Source organism: Miniopterus natalensis, chromosome 21 (assembly GCF_054644295.1).
Source record: "Miniopterus natalensis isolate mMinNat1 chromosome 21, mMinNat1.hap1, whole genome shotgun sequence".
NCBI lineage: Eukaryota > Metazoa > Chordata > Mammalia > Chiroptera > Miniopteridae > Miniopterus > Miniopterus natalensis.
In genome coordinates this window covers 15,723,350-15,745,465 of record NC_142101.1, presented here as the reverse complement: position 1 = coordinate 15,745,465, position 22,116 = coordinate 15,723,350, and the positions used below count along the sequence as shown (strand labels likewise).

The following is a 22,116-nucleotide window of genomic DNA, read 5'->3' as shown; positions in this document are numbered from 1 at the left end:
TTTCACCTAAGGTTCTACTTTACACGAGTATATGTTCAACAGCTTAGCAAAGATTTCATAGAAATGTGCACCTGTCTATAAATAAAGTTTCCCTGTAAGATTAAATAAAACATTTTTTTTAAAAAAATGGTTAATATTTTAAGGTAGAAAATTCCCCAATTGCATTTTGAAAACTATTATCTTTTCTTAGAAAGTGAAAATAGTAAAATTCAACTGATCATGAAGTGAAAACACTTCTTTTGCAGGAGGAGCCGGCATCATAATGTAGTTAAGACCGTGATCTCTGATTTTAGAGAGACCTGGTTGCAAGGCTGGGCTCCGCCATTTGCTGTAGCTCCGTGACCTTGGGGAAATTACTTAACCTATGTCTCAGTTTCCCAACCTGCAAGGCTGAGGTATAATACCTATATTCAATCATTAGCCTTTGCTATTTAAAATATTAGTGTTGTATTTCTGTTGACGTGAGCCAGCTATATTGTCTACAGATAAAATTCCGTTTTGGTACATGGTGATTTGGAGATGCCAAGTGATAAAGTCAAGGACCCCACGAATGTGCTGGTTCTCGGTACCCGCGTGTTAGGTCAAAGCTGGCTTTACATGACACTACCACCCCCACTCTGCCCAGAGAAAAACAATTACAGAGCATCAGGCGGACTTGAGTTAACAGTGGGAGGATTACCAGCCAACACTTAAAACCACCAAGACACAAAAAACAGTGTTGGTGTTTAAAGCAGAAATATCGCCTCCAAGGTTCCTTAAATCCTGGTTAAAGTTTTTGATATCATTTTTTGCCCTTTTCTTCTTCTATCCAAGTTTTATTCCATTTACACAATGACTATGTTTCGCTGATTGGAAAAACACTGTCGCCTTCCTCTTACCACACAATTCACACATTTTGATACTAAGTATATTTATTACAGCCTCTTTAAAGTTGACTGTTTAAAGTCAACTTTAGAGGGAACACAATATAACAAGACATGAGTATATATATGCTACGTGAAGTTACAATCTAATGAGTATGTCGGTGAACTTGGGTTAGCATCACCTGGGCTACTAATTTCTGTGTTCTCAGTGTGCGAACCTCTCATCCATCCTACGTACGTGATAACGGATATTCTGGGTTAGTCCAAATTTGTAAACAAAGTTTTCACTTACAGTACCAAAAAGTAAATGCTTTATTCATATGCACCACATTGGAATTACGGTGAATTATGCCTAAAGCTTTTAAAGCCTCAAGCAACTGTTTTATTTCCAGTGAATTAACAGTCTGATTTTTTTTTAAAAGGTATACGTTCTCTGAACCTTAAAATTTACCCAAAGAAGTATATAAAGGAACATGACTTAGTTTTGTGATTCGAGTAAAATTTAAACAATAATATATGTTACAATAATACAAGAAAACTGAAAATACATTGTTTTGAAAAACAGTAGCAAAGGATGCCAAGAATGTAATAAGTAGTGACAAGGTTTCCAGTGGCAACTCATTCAAGAGAAAAATCACAAAAAATATACTAAGAGGTACGAAAATGTGTTATTGAAATTTTACTGCTATTTTAAAAGTAAAATTCTAATCAACAAAAGAAAAGCAGAGAGATGCCCAAACACAGACAAGAAAATACCTGGAGCAAATCTAATAAATTTAACTCACCCTGCCAGATCTTTTCAACTTATTGAAAAACTCACTTGACTGCATATTGACACAGAGACGCGCAAATCAATACAATCACAATGACAGATATATTTTAATTTAAAAATGTTCAGACTGCGGCAGCAAATCTATGCACCTGGCGCATAAAAATCATCAAGAGTTTGAATGCTGAGACTTAATGCTGGAGCTAACCAACATCTAAAGGTGGATGCCAGATACTAAACTTTTATCATTCATTTTTTAACTTTTTCATGGCACGTGTAAAGCAATCTTTACAAAATTTGCTGAAATATGTTTCTCAGCACCAGAGAAGCTGGATTTCACGGAGACCCCACCAAAGCCTGCAACCAGGGCACCACCTACCTGCTGTTTATAAAAAGTCCTATTTTCATAGACAACTGGCGAGCTACTGTGACCTTTCCAAACGCAATGAGAAAAATTTCGTCAGACTCAGAGTTTAGCGGCGTATTTGACACATAGTACATCTCAGTCACCTCTGTGGTCTTCAACTCAGGGATGACTCGTATTTATTTATATTAACTGTATCTTCCTCAATTAAAGATTCGGGCACGTCTTAAAAGCGACAAGAGTAAATAATGGAGTGTCTCGAGTCCAATGAGATTAATCATAACCTGGTGGGGATGACCAGAGAGAAGCTGAAATTCCCTGGGGGTACAAGAATGGTTCTTGAAAGAAAGGAAAAGGGGAGAGTGGACCGAGCGAGAGAAGGGACGTGGCCACAGGGTCACAGGTCGGAGCTGCACGTGCTGGATTTTCGCAGGGTTTTCAAGCTACTCGTGCTGTTCCCCGGGGCGGCCGAGGCCGGACTGAGCTCCGCCTGCCACCCATGGTTTCCCCAGAGGTCCTACTCTTACACCTGGAAAATAGCTTAACACCCCGGTTCCCACATTATGCACTCTAACTTCTCTCACCCACCCCCGTCACCGGCTCCCCGCACCCTCCCGTGTCCATCGCGCGCCCGCAGCACATGCGGTTTGGCGGGAAGGCAGTGAGGCGCTCAGCGTGTGCTGGGACAGGGAGGGTGCTGGATGCGGGCCTGCGGTATCTGGCCAGAAAAAGGCGCGCAGTTTTCTTTCTCATTTTTGGCGATGGCCATCTGAGTGTCTTAAAATGTTTTGAATTTGAACATCTGCCGCTAGGAAATGCCCCCTCTAACCTGCACCAGGCAACTTCACACACACACACACACACACACACACACACACACACACACACACAGACACACACACACACACACACACACACACACACACTCTCTGTCTTCCTGGCGCCGAGGGCATCTGCGCTTCCAGTCCTCTGCGGGCGAGGAAGTCCTGGCACACACCTGAGTTCCTCTCACCTCCAGCATCCCTGCTTTGGGGCTGAGGCAAGGGGAGCGCAGTGAGTGGCTCCTCCCGGTCCCACAGCAAGTCCTGGCTCTGCGAGTTTTCTGGTTCCCGGGTCGTGGCTAAGACACGTTCAAGGAGTAGTGCAGTCGAGGGGAATGTGGCCTCCTGCCCAGGAGTTTTCTCAAAGGGTTTTGTTTTGTTTTGTTTAATATGTTTGTATTGATTTCAGAGAGAGGCAGGGAGAGGGAGAGGGAGGGAAATATCAATGATGAGAGTCATGGATCAGCCGCCTCCTGCACGCCCCCGACTGGGATGGAGCCCGCAACCCGGGCCTGTGCCCTGCCGGGGAACTGAACCGCGACCCCCTGCAGTTCATGGGCTGATGCTCAACTGGGGAGCCATGCAGGCTGGGCTCTCATAAGGTTTTAACTGAAATGCATTTTGATGGGTGGGCCGGGTTTCCACAGATTGACACGAAGTGCGATGTTTCAAAAGGTGAAAATCGTGGGAGCAACGGGACGGAGGCTGGGAAGGGCCGGGCACGCTCGGGGTGCGTCAGCGAGGGAGAGCCAGGGCGCGAGGCTGGGGAGGCGAGCGAAGTCCTCAGGGCAAAGACCGAGAGCGGGAAGGCGGTCACGTCTTCTCCGGGAAACCAAGCGAAGGCACCAAGGGGTGTAAAGGGGGAGGGGGGGATGCAGATTATTTATTGACCTCCATAAAACTATTCATTTTGATGGAAAATAGTACCATTGACCTGGCAACCCCTAAAACTCTAGTTAAAACACTAACAGTTCAGTCTCTAGGATGAGTTCATGTTCAACTAGAAAGATTGGGGGGGGGGGCGGCAAACAAGGAGATACACTGGGCCAGGAATCGGCAGAGGGACCCGGCGCGGCCTCTAGTTATTTAGTTATTTGTGTCAGTTCCTCCTCTCGTCAGAGCCCCAGCTTCCTCTTTCGAAAGGTGGGCTGACAAACCTGTTGTCCTTCACAAAACTGAACGTTGCCATGCAGAGGTGACAACTGCGATATTACTGTTAAAAAGTCTTAACTGACAGGAATAGAGAAAAACCATTAAGCAATAAATGGGCTGTATCATTAACCAATGTTTACAAGACCACAGGAGGAACACCGCTAAAATGTTTAATCACTATTTTAAAAGAAAGGCATAAGCGTTATCACTTGACCTTTTTTTTAAAAAATTTTATTTAAAAGAGAGTATGGTTTGATTTACTTTCGTATTTAATGTGATTGAAAAATCAAATTAGAAGGAACACATAAGTCAGAGATTACTTTTAAAGTTTTTACAGCTGGCTAAATTTATTAAAACCTATAATTTGTTAATACAAAAATTAATTTGGTGAGTACAAATGAGTAACATACTTTATATTAAAGAATCCATAGATCAAATAAATTCATAAGTTCAAAGTTTCAAAAAGAGAAGCGCTATTTTTAGATGAAATAAGACCCGTAATTCATGTCTGATCTCTGCCTTAGAAAACATCTGTTTTCTCCCCTGTGCCGTTAGCCGAATTAATGAATTCCACCTCGGCTCCGCCAGCCGAACGGATGACCCTTTATAACCGCCAGATTAATCACGTGGCATCACGGATTAGCAGCGGCGCAGATTTGCCCGTGAGTTACGGATTTGATTCAAATTAATGTCACTTTCACGTCTTAGAGTACCCATTCCGAAAATCAATTTCAGAATTGTAGTTGAACTAACATAAGAAGTACGGACTCGAAACCAAGCCGTAGGACAGACTGAGTGCAAACGCGTTTTTATTAAACTTGCCGGAAAGTAAACGGGTCCTCGCGCTCCTTTCTGAAGCCTTAGGCCGAGGCACAGCGGGGGCGGCGGTGGATTGAAAAGGCACGCGGCTGACTTCCCCGTGGACCGCGTGAAGAAAGGCACAGAAGTAAAGCGACCGGGAAACACGCAATTTAAGTCTCACGGTCATGACCGGAGTAAAGACGGAGAAACGCTGACGTGCGGTGGGCTGTCACTAAAAAACAGTAACGGCGACATCCCGAGTCAGAGTGTGCGGTGAAACACCAGCCGGGCGTCACGCTCAGGATGCCCGGAAAGGCACAGGGACGGATGTAAGCGCTGCGTCCGGAGAGTGACACCGGGCAGCCCTCTGAGCAGGGCGCGGAGCGGAGGGGGCACCCGCGCCTCCCTCGGCCGCCCGCCCCTCCTGGGTCACTGCGTCAGCAGGAGACAAAAGCGGGCCCCCATACGATCGATACCTGATCCTAATTCGCATGGGCGTTTATGCTTCTTTGCAACAAGCACGGGAAACGAGGGCGCCACCCACGTATCTCAGCCCCCCTCCCCCCCGTTTTTGAATCAGAAACGGATCTGTGGCCATAACCGCCTCGCGGGCTCCGAAGGGCTTGTTTTATGAATCCGGCCCTTCCCCGGGAAGGGGCACCTGCGAGGCCTTTTCATCTCCCTCCGAAGAGAATTCGCCGGATGGCGCTTACGTTCAAGTTCAAGGGTATGAAAACCTAGGAAGGGAGAGCGGGAAGGGTGCTGGGTTATGGACTCGAACTTCTTCACTGAGAGGGCCGACTCAAAATAGGTTTTCTAATTTACAATGAATCACGGGAGGAGACGCCGGACCATGGCAGAAGTGGCACAAATGTATCAGAAGCCAAATGAATAAACATTTGAGGAGATTTATTATTAGAAATTGCCATAAATTTTGGAAAGATGAATTGATTTTAGTTAAAAGGTATAACTGACAATTTATTGGGCGGGAAGATGCATTATTTTCCAATTGTTATCCATCTACAGTAAAACTGATTTGTGTCCCATTGTATTTTATGGAAAAGGAGAGGGCAACTTTCAGGGATTTAGATTAAATGCAGTAATCATAACCAGGCACTGTGAACTATATATCTACTATTAAAGAAGATTTTTGACATTTAATTCTGTAGCAATATTTTGGCTCGGTACCACTCTTCCTAGATCCAATTCCTGCTCCAGTTGGCAGGTTTCTCCCTTTTAATTTTATGGGGCTTAGAGTAGCATTTAACCACCCATGCGGTAAATAATGCGGGATTAGAAATATTTAGTGTTTTGTTTCCCTTTCAAGAGGGGTGATCCATCACATCCAAAAATGTTCTCTAAAATTTTTCTATATTTTTGGCAACCTCTAATATATGGTCTCATAAAAACCATAAAATTAAATAAAACGCATTCCACCGCCGGCATAGAGTGGCCTTTCGAAAGAAGGGCGATAACCTGAGAGAGCAGGTAGAAATGACTCCGAATCAGAGACAGACAGTCCTCACTGAAAAGCTGGCCAAAAGACAATTAAAAACACGGGCGGAAACGTGATCCTTGATTAAAATCTTTTCATTTTATTTCTTCGGGTAAGGAATCGATCGTAGCAAGTGTGCAAATATTTCTAAGCAGTTTAACCATTTAATACCCGTCGAAACCACACACCCTTGCAGGACAAGTCGGTCACACAGGGAAACAAGTACTGGGCGTCTGCGTGTGCTGGGTGTCTGGCCGAGGGCTCCCTGAAGGTAAACACAGAGTTTAAGTTTAGTGCCCCGTGGACGCACGCCTGCTCCCAACAAATGAACATTAGCTCTTGATTTTTTCATAAGGGGAGGCAGGAGACAGAGTGAGCCGATGGGCCTACAGAAGTTAATATTTCTAACTGTAATTTAGAATAATTGCAAAACATTCTGCTATTCACATGTGAGCTTCAGAAGAGCTAAAAATGGTAGATTAAAAGGTAGATTGCTGTTAAATCAAATGAAAAGGTAGATTGTTGTTAAATCAAAATAACTACCGGAAAACTGACTTCAAACAAAATCAGATTCCAATTTTTTTTTTTTTTTAATTTCAATGCACAGGAAAGGTTAATTTCAGTTATTGATGATTCCGAATGATCGCAATCATCACACTATAACCGCATGCACTACTCCGAGACGTGTCAAAGTAATAAAGTAACCTGTCCGGCGAGTAATTATCTCTATTTGAGCTACAGATAAAAACGAGTGGCCCGGAAGCGAGTAAGGACTGTAATTCACTCAAGACACGTGGCTGCTACATGTTCATGGTGAGAACATCGAATCCCTTCACACACGTTCGTATCTTAATTCGCTGAAGTTTATGATCACAACTGTCGTGAAAATAAGTGAGTGTCCTCATGCTGTCTAAATGAAACCAAGGATCGCCTACCAGAAATGAGAAAATCTAGAGAGACACGTGTGCGTGTGTGTGTGTGTGTGTGCGCGTGTGCGTGCGTGTCAAGGCCCCTCTTGTCATCAGGCGTCTGCTTTGCCCTTCACGGGGCTGCGCTGGCGCTGAGGGTTATGAGCTGGGGGACACGGAGGAAAGGGCGCTCATCCCGCCGGCCGGCAGCTTTCCCGTGGAACCTAAAGGCACCTCGATGACAGACAGGCTGCTCTGTAGGACAGACAGTGAGCTGATGAGCTCTTAGTGAGGCCTGCGACACACACACTAATTTATTTCAGGGAACAGGGTGACTCTGAGATTAGGCTCGACCGAGGAAGGAGTTAGATGGATCTGCATTTCCTAAAAGCAGTCAGTTCCAGAGGCTGGGCGTGTGCGGGTGTTAGAACTAAGGAGCCCTGCGAGGAAGCCGGGGAAAGGGAAGGCCGTGCCGGGAGCAAAGGATCAGCGCAGACGGCGGCCGGGAGCTGGGGTGCTCGTCACTGGGCGCTCCTGTCCTCGGGGTTACACTGCGAACGCAGGCAGAGGCGTGACGGGATCGGACGGGAAGGCTGCCCACAGAGGCAGAGAAAGGGGGTGCGATGCAGCTTGGGAAGATGGGCTGGGGAAGGTTTTGAGGAAAAGGTACAGAACGGGGGAACAGTCCTTGGAAGGGGGTGGACCGAGCAGCAGGAAGAGGGGTGCACCGCCGCGAGCAAAAGTACAGGACAGTGGACCCGGGCGGGACGTGGCACCGCTGGGGGGGGGGGGGGGGCGGCGGCTGGGAACAGCGGGTCCTCTGGGAGGGACAGAGGGCCAGAGGGTGCAGGTGAGCGGCGGGGGTACAGAGGAAGAGCCTGTTTTGATAAAAGCAGCGGAAACCAATTTTTGGCTGGGGCGTACCCCCCCCCCCCGTTTCAAAAGTGTCGCCTTGGAGTTACATGCGGCCGGGGTTAGAGGGAAACCCGACAGGAGAGAGGCCGGGGAGGGGACTCCTGCACTGCGCTATCAGAAGGTAAGCGGAGGGGTAACCGCCCAGGGCAGTGACAGAGGGAACTGGAACGCGGGGGCGAACGTGACAGGTCAGGAGAGAAGCGGGCATGGTTCAGAGGGAGGGGGACAGAGAGAAGACGGAAAGCTAACATGAGAGCCCAAGAGGGGAACTCCTCTTAGGACCAGTGCTCCCTTTCCCGACTGATCTTTACTAATGGAACTGCAAGGGACTCGAGGACAGCGACACGCCTCGCTCAGCCTGTGTTCCCGCCCTTCCCGCGAGGAAGACATTATCGGCCTCATTACCTGTGTGCACAACTGACCCGAGGAATCTATGGCTGAAACCACGGTTAAGCAAGACATCAAGTTCCCAAGGCCAGTGTGACACCTACTCATTCATCCACCCACCACAGGACGTAAAATACCCCTTTAAAAGTAGTTCTGTGGATCCAAAAATGAGAGGGGGGGTCTATCAAAGGTACATGTGAATGGCGTGGGATGAGATGAAATCTAAGGAATACCGCTTGGTTCTCAGAGGCTGTTTCTAGACTACACACTGCAAGACCCATACAAATCTGACGGACCTCACAGGCCAAATACACGCTATTAAATATGCCTCCAAGGATACGGCCACTTGAGAGAAACACGCCCACGAGCGTTGGCCTGCGACACTGGAATGGCGAATCTGTCTGTCGCCCGTGATCAGATTTCAACGTGAAGTTCCAGAATGTACGTGCACCCTTTAATTACGAAGGCAGCGTTTACGAGAAACACGTTTCATTTTCAGAACTGCGCTACCAGCTGTGGAAGTGTGTGTACGTTTTTAGGGGACACTGTATGTACTATTGATAGCACAGGTCATCGAGTTCCTACCTTACTCCCCCACTGAGGTGGTGCTCAATGTTGTAGACAAGTGTGACTTAACAACAGGAGCTTTTGTTTTACTGGCTTCAAATGTTTATAAATACCTGTCGGCATGTACCCCTGGCTTTTCCGAACCCCTTGCCTGGACGAGAGGCAGCGGGTGGGTCTGGGGCTGGGACCCCCGTCATCCCTGACGTCCTTGTGAGCGCTCAGCTGTTCAGGCCGACCTTCGGGGGGAGGGCTGGCCGGTGACCCCCATATAGGAGGCACTCGTTAAATATTACTTGGAAGTGCCCTACCCACCGCTGACTTTGAATTTTTTCTGGGATCAGATATTTGACAAAACGGAAGGCAAATTAGAAAACTGAGTTTTACAGACCATCGGAGTAATTCTGTTGGCACCGCGAAAGGCAGGAAACCAGAGTGGAAGCTTCCAAGAGAGTGGACGTGTTTGTAGCATTTCTCTTTATTTGGATGGAAAAAGAAAAATAATGGGCCTCTGACAATGTCACCACCCTTGTAAAGCATGAAAACGGAAAGGGGACTTTAGTCTCCATCTAGTCAGATGGTTACTAATCAACAGCTTTAATTTCTAAAAAAAAAAAAGCATTTTAGAATATATTTCAAAAGTTTCTTAGGATACAAAAAAAGTTTTTAAATGGTAAGCATAATATTTATGAAGTTATTTTTTAAAAACCTCAAATGTTTGCAAATTCAGTGTTAATTTTTTAATTTTTTTGAAGGTAATTTGGGGCAATCGTTTTATTTTTTTAAATGCTCACCCGAGGGTATTTTCTCCATTGCTTTTCAGAGAGAGTGGAAGGGAGGGAGAGGAACATCGATGTGCGAGACACCTGCCCTCTTGCTTTAGCTCTGATACTGCAGACAAGTGACCTTTCTGTGGTTTGTTTCGTGCCACGCTTCCCACTCTCCTGCGCGTTTTGCGGTGCCCGCTGTGGTGAATGCCCGCCCCGGGCACAGCGCCGCAGCGCGGGCAGTGTCCCCAGCACGCGGCGGCTCTGAGGGCCACATGGAGGAAACACGTGTGTGAGGTGTGCCTTGTCCAGGTGTGAGTTTAGGGTGTCTTCCATGAGTTCCATGTCACTGAGTCAACAACATAGAAGGTGTTTTAAAACACAAACATACATGAGACTGGTGAAAATGTCGGGATCAGAGGCTCACAGGAACCTAACCCTGTTTCTCTACGGGGGGCAAATTCGGTGTTTGCAGAAACTCCGTCGAACGTTAACTATGGTGGGTAATGCAAGTTCCAGCAGGAAGCTCCCACCCCTCAAATGTTTGCATTAATATTTCCGTGAAGCATTCTCCTTCCGTCATTGCCTCCAAAGACCGTCATTGTACCTGTGCGGCCGCCACTCGTCTGTTCGGGACAAAACCCCTCTGTTGCCTTTCTTTGTGACGGCCTGCAGCCACGGGTTTCCCTCTGCTCGGGAAAGTAATCTCTCTTAAAAGCAACCTAGCTTTCCAATGTGCAAGTCTAAGGAATTCAATTTCACTTCTTATCACTGGATGTCATGGGCACTGTTTAAAGATGACTGTTTCGTGAGATCGTGGTTTTTAAAACTAGATTGTCTGAAATGATATGGACAATACGAGCAATGACGACAACAGGAACGTGGCTTAGGAATTTCAAAGCATCAGCACAAACTGGAACTCTTACCTTTCTTGCCCAAGTCAGATATTTTATTGAAAAAAAGAAAAAAAAAGATTACAGTACTTAAAGATCCAAACAAGGACAATTCAGGGTTGAGAGGAAACCTGAAAAAGCCCGTTGTCTTCAGTAAAATTCTGAATACAAAACACGGAAACCAGGAAAACAGTTTACGGCCTAATGCGCTAGTCTCATGGTAAACACACACGTACATAGCATATCTCCATGGAGGGAAACTTAATCACCTTGTTACAATTTCGAGAGGAAAGGCGGCTCTTACTATGGGTGAGCCATGTGTCATCAATACCATGAAGCCAGCCTATCAGTTGTAATAGCTTCTATAAAATACCACAGGGAGATGGCAATAAGCCTAGAAAATGGGCTACAAATCCCAGCTATGCTCAGGCAAGCAGTGAACCAAAAATAAAAATAGGTAAGACTGCGCCAGCAACCAGAGAGCATCTGTCTAGACCCGCGATTGGTAAGGCAGAGTTCACAGGCCAAGGTTTTAAAGTGACATGTTCAGATCCCGAAGACAGTCATTATACAAAATAAAAGCATTTATGTAATTCAGGGGGGAACCATGAATTTCCACGGCACAGGACATAGCACAGAGAAGCTTGCGTACAATTACGAAACACCACATCATTGTACCTCGAAAATATTACGTCAAATATGCGAAGGTAAAGAGACTCAAAGTTGCAATCTCTCCAGTTCAGACAAGCAATCTAAAAGATGCCCCGAGTTCCCAATTGACACCTTTGCTGGGATCTTTCAGATTGTAACTCTGGGTCAAGGAGATGTCAACTTTAAGTTTCTTTTCCAATCCATCATATTTACGTTAGCCATTAAGTGCTGAATTGACAATCCATACAATAATATAAAAATACATGTATTAAAACACAGTTTTCATCAATTATTGGAAAGTAGTAAAAATAGTCATCATTTTAATATAACCATTCTAAAAAACGCAAATGGCCTGAATGCAGGATAGTGTCTACATTCTGCCATCGACAGAGATGTTACATTTCCCCGCTGCTTGGTGAAAGTGAGCTCGTGCAGTGTCTGACACAGGGACACATGTGGTCTGTCATTTTAGGGATGTGTGTGCAGCTCTCATTTTTAAACATGACAATAAGATTCAGAGTCGTACAGTATTTGTTGAAATACCAGCTTTGACATGATTTCAATAAGCTCTAAGCCAAAATGATCATTCTGATTGGTTTCAGGTATCAGACAAAGCACATGATTAAAAGGTAATAGTGACTCTACTAGCACAGACTAGTTACCACGCAGCTAGTTTAACACCAGGGTGGCGTTGGCAGTACAGTGAATACTACAGTGTAAAATACAATGAGTTTTCCGTACAGAGCAGGTTGTCCACAGAGAAAGCAAACTTAAACAGAATACAGACTCTGGCAGAAATGATCCACCTCACCGACTACTCATCTTAGCCCTTGTTAAAATACCCTGAGTAAAATGCAAATACTTTAAATAATGCTGGTTATATAGGATTTCTCTAAAAATGAACCATAAGTGTGAACGCATTTTTTATTTACAACAGTCAGGTGATGTAAAAACGAGCTGTTAACCAGTCACAACACAAACATCAAGCAATACTTATGCCACATGTGGACTCTTTTAATTTTCTAGCTTTTGTTAGCAATTTGGCAAAGCAAGTGATACATAAATGGTTTCAACATAAAAAAAAATCATAAGAGAGAAAAATATATAAAAGGTACAGTAGTTTCTACCCACCCCGGGCCCACCTAGGTCCCTAGGAAGCCTCCCCACCAGGTAACTTCTGCCTAATGGAAGAATACGTCCACCAGCCACAACAGCCCATCTTTCCATCAAGGAGGCTCTCGCGCCAATGACACCCCTCCAGGGAAGCGGACAGGAGCCGGGGTCCCTCGAGTGCCATTCCCCAGGTGTTCAAAACGTAACTAATTTATTAGCATTAGAAGATTTGGTTTATAGGGGAATCTCACTGGTCCAGTTTGGAGCCTACAAAAAAATGGATTATTTTTAAGTATAACATCAGAATGCGAACAGAGGACGAGGGTGTGGCTTTTTATTCCACAGAAATGGACACATTCCCAAACATGACAAAAGTCAAACAGAAAAGCATGCCTACCATTGAAGTGGGGGTCCCTCCAGATTTTTTAATAGTCTTGGAAGTCATTTCATGGAAGCGACTGAGTCTGGCTTGGAAACCTGGAAAATCAAAGGACCCAACTTAGGAGGGTCTATGCTCACTGGAGCGCAGAATGAGATGCCATCAGTTGCAGAATTCACAAACTAAGCCGGAGGAGGGACAGCGTCTCCAGTAGTAGGGGGAAAAGGCAAACCTCACACTTGAAAGATCCGAATCAGGGCCAGGCGGGGTTCCAAGGGCTTCTCGTCGGCTCCTTAGGGCTCCCCTTCCTTCCCTCTCCAGCCCCCTTTAATTCCAGCGTTTTCCCCGCGGGCCGGGCACCAACGCCAACCTTCCTAACAGTCCGACGGCGCGGAGAACGGGACTCGGGCTCTCCCTTCCCTGTGAGCCTGTCGCCCCCAACGACTCTTCCCCCGGCCCCGGGCCCGCTGCGCCCCGGCCGGGCCGGGCTACTGACCTCTTCTCCCGGGCTGCGCCATGATGGGGAAGAACCCAGTGAGGATGGTCGGGAAGATGGGGTTCGGCAGGTCCCTGCCCAGCGCGGCCGGCTCCTCCCGCTCCCACCAGGGCACGCCGCCCGTGATGCCGCAGGCGCCGCCCGCCTCCTTCTCGCAGAACCAGTCGCTCTGCTCGTCGTCGCCTGCGGGCACAGGAACGCCGGGGTCAGCGCCGCCACGGGCACAGCCGCCGGGTCAAGGTTAAAAGCACAGGGCATCAGGGAATTTTAACTGCAGAGGGACGATCGCTTTTCACTGTAAACACAGGGCGGGGCAAAAGGAGGTCTACGGTTGTGAGTGCAGGAAAGAGTTCACTCTCGTATTATTATTTATTATTGAATTACTTTCCATACAGACAACTGTAAACCTACGTTTGCCCCACCTACCTGCATAGAATTTTTAGTCCAAATATGTCAAAATACTGCGTGGGACAGACTGACACAAAAAATAATTTGTTATTTATCTAAAATTCAAATTTAACTGGGGACCCCGTGTTTTATCTGGCAATCATGTACGTAGTCTATTAAAAACACACCTCTTTATTCTATCCCACAGCTTCACGTAAATGTTTTTAACCCTGTAACAAGGACCGCCATCAACAAAAATGTTTTAGAACCAATGTAAAAATGGGAAAAACAATAAAAAACTGGTTAATCTTTCGACAAAAACTGCAGGGAAATCCACTGAAGTCACTACCCTTTTCCACATTAAGGAAAAACAAGTCTTAATCTCCTACTGGGAATGAAAAGATATAAAAGTGTAGAATTTGTTCTTTGCAGCTGATAATGGTGTCTCAGCTTAATTTCACGACTTCTATGGAGTGTGAAAGGGGAAACAATCATGAACAGATGTGACTAAATGAAATTAATCTGATTAAGTTCATTAAGAAATGGCTGTGAAAAAGCTGATTTTAAATGAAAAGTGACAACACCACAGAGTTTACAAAGAAACTACACTGGACTCCAGCAAAGTCTTTCTAAAACACACTACTCACAGCACACGTGAGGACATCCATGGGGGTAGCCATGGAGCAGCGACCAATGCAAAATTCAGTGTGAAATGTGCTGGACATGTGAACTGACAGCATTTTGTATTTAAAAAAAAAAAGAGACTAACAAAGAGACAAAAATACAGAAGGCGGCAGATGGCTTTAAAAATATGAGACAAACAGCACGTTGAACGTCACCTGCGATCTGATACTCATTCAAGTCTTCGGGACCCTTAGGAAAACGACTAATTCTGATTTCTAGGAGAGCCATCCTAACTGCCACAGCCTGTTCCCTTTAAAAGAAGGGATTTCTGATTTCCAAAATCTCTCCTTACAAATATTGCAAAATGCAAACGAAAAGAAATCTTAAGCTCCAACTGAAAATTTTATGGGAAACAGCCATATTTCTAATTATGAGGGAAGCGAAAAATTTAAAGCATTTGGAAAACCAGAATCACCAATTTATTTCAATCGAGGATTTAATAAAATTTAGTTTTTAAAAAAGGCACAATTCAAAACACATAAATATCAGTACTTTACTGATTTGTTTTTGTTTTCTTTTTAAAAATTTTTATTGAATATGTTGGGGTGACACTGATTAATAAATACGTAGATTTCAAGCGTACAACTCCATAACACATCCTCTGTACACTGTATTGTACCTTCACCACCAAAGTCAAGTCTCCTTCCATGTTTTGACTGATTTTTATATTAAAATCTCACAGATTAGATATAAGCATAGGAAGAGAAAGGGAGTCCCTTGAAATTGACTACCCTAGATCTTAATTCCAGTTGAGACAGCATTATTCTAAAGAAATAATGTTTTATTTTTGACATGATACTCAATTTTATTCTGAATAGGGAAATGAATTAGCTACAGATTAAGAACTTGGGCCCTAAGTCTGACAGAACAACTCGCATTCTGGTGTTTTCTAACGCCGAGAAGTTACTTCAACTCTGTTAGCCTAGGTTTCCTCACCTTAAAAGGAAAAGGAATCTCATAGGGATGTTTTAAGAATTAAATAAGAACCTAAAGTAATTTAATGTTTAAAAAAAAAAAAAAAAAAGCACTTACCAATGTGAAACATAATAAATTTGCAATAAATGCAGGCATGATCATGTAATCATAATTTAAAGCAATACATTTTGTTGTTTCCCTTGGAACTTACTAATTTCCTCTAAAGAGTCTCAGGAAATAAGGCTCATGTTTGTGATTACGTATCTGCATGTACGCCTGCTGCCCCCTTATTAAGGTTCTCGCGTTTCCTTCCAGAGCAGGTAGGTTCAAAATAATGCCAGGCTCAAGTAGGAAAAGCTTCAGGAAATTTCAAAGATGAAAAAGATCTAAGTTGCAAAACATTCCTGTTCAACAGTTTCTAATATTGAATTTATGAAAACTGTCTAATCGCAAACTAGGTAGGACGCCTACATGTCACAGCTGGATGAAAATGACAAATACCCTGCACACCCAACGTTAGAAATGCTCAAACAGAATGGAATACATCAGAAAGCAGGTGAGACTGGGAACCAGTGTCCTGGTCACTGGCCAGAGAGACAGCGGGACAGACGGAGGCCCGCAGGACTCCCTCGGGCACACGGTCCTTCCCTTACGCGATGAGCTGCGCACTGGCGTTGGGAAAATCAGTTCCTCGGCCACGGGGACAGGGGCTTCCCCGGCGCGTGGAGCTAAGCCCACTCCCCTGGGCAGCAGGTTCGGTAAAAGGACTGCAGTCCACTAGGATGTAACTAGTAATAGGCGCAGCTTGACAATGAAGACTTTTTTCCAAAGAGAAAAAAATGACGTTTCAGTACCTTGCCTTCCCTCGTCGTTGGTGAACAGACCAGCATCCGTGCTGCTGAGGCTGCTGGAATCGCTGCAACAGGGAAGAGAGAGAAAAACATCAAAACAACAATTGATCTCTCAGCTCAGGCCTGGAACTGAAGCCTCACAAACATCTGAAAGGAAACAGGAGGATTTAAAAAAAAAAATCAAGCTGCAGATATCCTGGTTCCATCCACGGCAGAGCGTATTATTTTTGGCACATAAAACCGCAGGAATCTAATGGGACCCTGACAGTAAGCCAGATGTGACTGCAACGAGGTGCTGACATAATTGATGCATTTTATTATCTGCTCTCATCAGAGGCCCGCCGCTCCCTTCTCACGCCATGCGCTGCGGCTGGGGCCGGGACCACCACGCTCAATACAACGGGCAGGTCTCAACCAGAAGCAGCCTGAGCTTCCGCAGCACAGGAGATGCAAGAGCCTGGGATGCATTACCTTTCACAGCCACATCTGCAAACGTTCTGGAAAAGGCACCACTGAAGGGTCCACAACAACCCTGTTACTTAGCAGGGAAGAAAGCAGTTAACAACGGCAACAATTCATTCCATCAAAGTTAAGGTCCCTCTGAGCAAACACTGAGCAAAAAGGAGCATTACCAACAGGAAGGGGGTGTGTGCAAAAATAACAGGTCCTCTACTTCCACTGAAGTTCCAGACTACGACAGTCAAAATTAACATACAAATTAAAACAAACAGTAGATATTCAAATGACATGGACACACTGTCACTGTTTGTTCCAACAGCAGTGCTTATGTGATAATATAGTTGGCTTTAAAAAAACCACAACAGGTCACATGATAAGAGGTTTGGCCTCTAAAGAAAATTGAATGGTGTTCTTTAAAAATTCTCATGTGTCTCCTTTTACTATAATTCTTAATTTACCAATCAGAAACTGCCCCAGCTGATTGTTTATATTATAATACATTTTCCATTAACATGTTGAACAGATAACGTAAATTATTTTTTAAAAAATCTCAATCTACTTTAAAATATTTAAATTGAGAGTTTAAGATTGAAATTACAGATGACATCTAATCTAAATGACATTTTCTGAATATAAAATATTTAGTGTTTGTTTGAAATAAATATAAACAAAAACTATAAGAATAAGTGACACATTTTCCCAAGGAACTCTCTATTTGTACTGTCTCCTCTAACTTTCTTCAAATTAAGAGAATGCACGAAACTCCCTGTACTGCACAGGTGTTAATGAAAGAAAAAGATACTTTCTAAGAGCACCAAATTCATATTTTCTTACTTACAAACGTACATGCCCCTCTACACATAGTGATGTTAGGGTATGAAAACATGACAGAAGCGTTATCTTCTTTTCCTTCGGCTGTCCAAACCACTGCGTAGAGCTTTCCTGTCTGCTCCCAGCAACACAACCCTGGGAAAGGAAGGGCCTTAGCATACAATCCTAGGGTCACAATTCTTTCTCTAAAGCCCTCTGATCAAAGCTTATTAAAAATTAAGAAATCTTCTAACTTTAGAAAGGTCTGTTCTAAAGCGCCTGAGATGGGTCTGGGGTAGCACTCCATACTCCAACACATTAATATATTTTCTCCATTAAATGAATGAATGTCCACATTAAACACAGGTCAAGTTAGGTTTGGCCACAAGTAAGTTAGTTTCTCACAGCATTCAGAAGTCAGATTTGCGGATAAAGGATTGTGAATCTATGCGCTGTTAACTTATTTGTGGTACAATGGTCTTCTAACCTCTCTGAGTTCAGATTTATCCCTCTAAAAATTCCATATAACAACCAGTTCCATCTTTTCAAAATGTAGCTTGGTGACTAAAAATATTAGGATCTCCCAGATGTGATCCTGGAACAGAAAAAGGACATTAAATAAAAACAAAGGAAATTCTAATAAAGTATTGACTTTCCTTAATAATGTGTCAACATTGGCTCATTAATTCTGACAAATGAGCCACAGTAATGTCCCATATTAATAACAGGAAGAACTGGGTGTGGGGTATATGGAAACAGGACATCAGGAGCTCTGAGCTGTCTCTGCAACTTTCTGTAAATCTAAATAGTCTTGATAGTCCTCTGTTAAAAATGTGAAATTCACCCCCACACTTGCTGGATTCCATTTGGATTCCAAGGTTCCCTCTGGGTGGACCCCCACCTAAATCCTTCCACCCCCACCTCTGGTCCTTGTGTTTACCTTTTTCCTCCTAGTGGTACCCCATCTCCTCTCATCTCCCTCCGCCTGCCCTCTCCCCTTAAAGATTCCAGGAAATCAGAATCCCTAGGACCAGCTCTTGGTCCTTAAGGATGCCTGGCCTCATCTGAGATAGTGTGACATGTGTTTTAGACACTTTCCTATTTATACTTCACCTCACGACGTCTAGCTGGAGGCTCCAAGCACATCACGTAGCTGTTCACGTGTTCAGGAAGTCAGAACAAGAACGGAGCAGAACAGGGACCTTTCATTGTCAGCATCTGATGCCATGATGGCCTATGGGCAAGGACCCCTCTCCCCGGGACTTTCAGGATGACTTTTACAGCACAGCAGTTGGAGGTACTCCATGAGGGCTTGTTGAATTAACGTACTGACACTAATCCCAACCTCCTGCCCCAGCCTGTTCGGGTCCTACACTCTCTCCTCTTCAAAGTTTCACCACCCATGCCTGTGCCCACCGCTCCCTCTACCCAGGATGCCACTTCCTCCTTCTCGCCACCCCTCCAGTACCCAGGTGGGCTCAGTGCTGCCTCAAACCCCAGCTCCCCAGGCCGCCTTCCTCACCTGCTTGTTCCAGATTACGAGGCTGCGGAGGTCAGGCTCTGCCCTGTCACTAGTCTTGGTACCATGTATAGAGAAAACACTTACTCGAGGTTTGTCAAATCAAGCACACGGAGTAAAGTAGTTCAATTCTCATTTGCAAGTCAGTTCCAAGGACATGCATAGCTTTCTATAGTAGGAAAGCTTTGGAAATGGTCCCAAACACTGAACGTGGGAAACTACCTTAAATATGGAGCAGCCTTCCCACAGAAGGTATATGCACCTAACTTTTAAGTAACAAGAGAAATAGTTACAGAGGTTAAGTTTAAAATAAGAGAAAAAAAATTGTTTTAATTTATTCAAGAGTGGGAAGCCCCTCTATGAAAATGTGTGCCTGGCCTGCGGGCTGGGCAGCCCATCACCCCTTAGGTACTCAGACACTCTTTACAATGAAGAGATTCATCTCATTTCTCTCCCAGGGCAGACGTCTGTCAGTAGGAGGCGGAGGTCAGTAAGAGGAGGGGCTTGAACAGTCAATCCAGAAAGCAGGCCATCCATGAAAATCCAGGATGAGCACTTATCTTCCCGGCACACACCCCCCCCTCCCTCCCAGCAAGTGAGAAAGATGATTACTCTCAAGTCCAACTAAGGCGCTGTCACAGGGCCCAATGCTGGCACACAAACCATACAAATAATTCTCGCTCTGGTACAAAAACGACAGCTTTCTTGGAAAAAAAGCAGAGACTGTAAACTTTTCGAAGCCTTCCTGAAACATTTTTTTAAGTAATTTTTACTTCTTTAGGAAAATTGCATAAATGGTAAACCATCTCTAATAAAAGGTCCACACTATAAAGTTTTACCAGGTCTACTCATATCTGCAATCATAATCATACTTACAGGCAAAAACAAATACACATTTTATATATATATATGTGTATATGTATATATGTGTATATATTCCATAGCTCACGATCCACATGATTAAACTGCCAGTCCTACAAACTGAAAGTCAAATATTCTTTCCCAGGCCATTTTTAAGGAATGTATTTTCTGCACCACAGTTAAACATTTGGTTTTAAGGACACACCTATAAGATGAATACTGTCAATACTTTGTCATTTCCTGCAGGCAGCATTAGTTCTGTGTAAAATAAAAATGACCACTTACCTTTTGATGCTGTTAAAATAGTACTTATACCTGCTTTCCAGAATGGAGAGGCTACACTAACTGCCAGAGGATCATTGCCTTTCTCATCTGTCTAATGACAAGGTCAGGGGTTCTAGGCAGTGAATTGGGCTTTACAGTTCCTAAGTGATAAGAATTCCTAAAAGCTAGACTTAAAATACTAAGCCACACAAGTTGAAGTGCTATCGACTCTTGATTCTCAGTAATCAGAATAAACTGATGGCCCTGGCTGGTGTGGCTCAGTTGGTTGAGCCTTGTCCTGTGCACAGAAAGGCTGCTGGCTCCCTCCACCCCTGGCAGGGGCCTGCAGGAGGCAGCCGATTGATGTTTCCCTCTCCCCCCTTCCTCTTTCTCTAAAAAAAAAAAAAAAAAAAATGAACTGATAAATTGTGAAACTAAAATAACAACCAAATTCTGAAACTCTGTAATTAAACAAATAAATAATGATAAATTCAATTCTAAGAGTTACAGACGTGCTATCATCCAAATGCACATCCTTGCCCATTGAAAATCTATTTCCTTTTCTCTTTGTAGCAGAAAATTAAGTCGTTATTACACAATCAAAAGACTCTGTAAACCAAATAAGCAATTTTGCTTTGTGCCGAACATCATAAATTATAAGGAAATATGACCATGGCCACACAGTAACATCACTACCGATATACCTCATAATTATTTTAGAATAGAACTAATTAAAACACGAAACACATTCAGCCACAAAACTACAGACACCCATCCTTCTCTATAGGGACGGAAAGGTCACCTTTCGCTCATGAGCTCGTCGGAGACCTTCTGCTCCTCGAAGTCCATTCTGTCCTTGGCCTGGCTCAGCTCCTCACTGTCCAAAACGACCCCTTCGTCCTGAAGTTTGGGTCCCGGCCGAATGATCCTCAGCTTCCTCTTTTTGACTTTGCTCTTAGTGAACTCCTGGTACTGGTAAGCTCGGTCGTTGTCCATGTCCTGGTCCCTGCCGCCGTCGGGGGGCTGGGTCATGGTCCGCTTGCCGCAGACGTCCTGGGGCAGGTCCAGGGCCATGCGCTTCACCTTCCTCCTGCGGCGCAGGCTCCTGCTCCCCAGGGGGTCGGCCGCCGGGTCCCCCTCGTGCCACAGGGGCCTTTTCCCTCGCACGTTACTGTTCAGGTTCGAGGACGGCCTGCGCTTGGCCACCAACATCTGGTCGTCGGAGTCGCTGTGGTCCTTTTTGTGGCCGGCGGGGTTCTCTCTGTAGTCCTTGCCCGGCTCGTCCACACTGGAATCGGAGCCCTCGCTGACGCAGTGCCCGGCCTCCCAGGGGTGGTGAACGTTGTGGGACCGCCGCTTCCTCCCTCTCCTCTTCCTGGCCTGGCGCTTCAGGGGGCAGGACAGGCTCCGAGCGTGGTCCCCCGTCTCGGCGAAGCCGCCCCGGGCCTGCTCCGAGCTCTCCTCCAACGCGGAGACCAGGTCGTGCACCAGCTCCTCCATGGTCCGGCTGAAATGCCTGCGGGTGCCAAAGACAGAGGCTGTCAGGGACACAGGCAGCGACAACCACCGGAGCTGGCTGATGACAGCCGACCGTCCCTCCAAGTCCGACCAAAACTAACAAAGATACATTTAAAAGCTATTTAATCTTCCTTCCCAAGAGATTAGTTTCAAATATTCTGATTCATTTTAGGCTTTCTCTTGTGTATGTTATTTTATTAAACACAGGAATTACATCAAGATAGAGTGAGCATAATATCAGCAATGAAAGGTCTTGGTAGTTTTATATTTTTACTGGGTAATTATGGAGAAGTTATTTCTGCTTCAAAAGCTGTTCTTTAGTCTACCCCTGTCCTTTTTCCAGATCAGATACAGAGAGGACTTTCTCAGTCCCCCACCCACTTCTTCAGAAGCATACAATCCTCTACTCACCACACGCCCTACAGTCACGGCCACCATAAGCCAGGTAGAAGAAAGACGGACGGGCCCTCTGAGATTGATTCGTAGTACGTGTGAAGTTTAATCAAATGC

General features: G+C 44.9%; 1 protein-coding gene across 2 annotated transcripts in view; it reads right to left on the bottom strand.

Moving 5' to 3' along the window:
* GPATCH2 (G-patch domain containing 2) overlaps positions 1-22,116 on the bottom strand; it is a 70,692-nt gene that overhangs the window by 44,990 nt on the left and 3,586 nt on the right. The window contains exons 2-6 of one of the 2 annotated variants that reach the window (XM_016221213.2): positions 20,891-21,604; positions 16,179-16,240; positions 13,339-13,521; positions 12,861-12,940; positions 10,734-12,730 (exon numbers count right to left, since the gene is read on the bottom strand). In XM_016221213.2, coding sequence (XP_016076699.1) covers positions 12,698-12,730; positions 12,861-12,940; positions 13,339-13,521; positions 16,179-16,240; positions 20,891-21,604 — 1,072 coding nt within the window. In that variant the 3' untranslated portion in view covers positions 10,734-12,697. Of the gene's footprint in view, positions 1-10,733; positions 12,731-12,860; positions 12,941-13,338; positions 13,522-16,178; positions 16,241-20,890; positions 21,605-22,116 lie in introns of those variants that run through there. The other variant, XM_016221212.2, reaches the window with a different exon arrangement.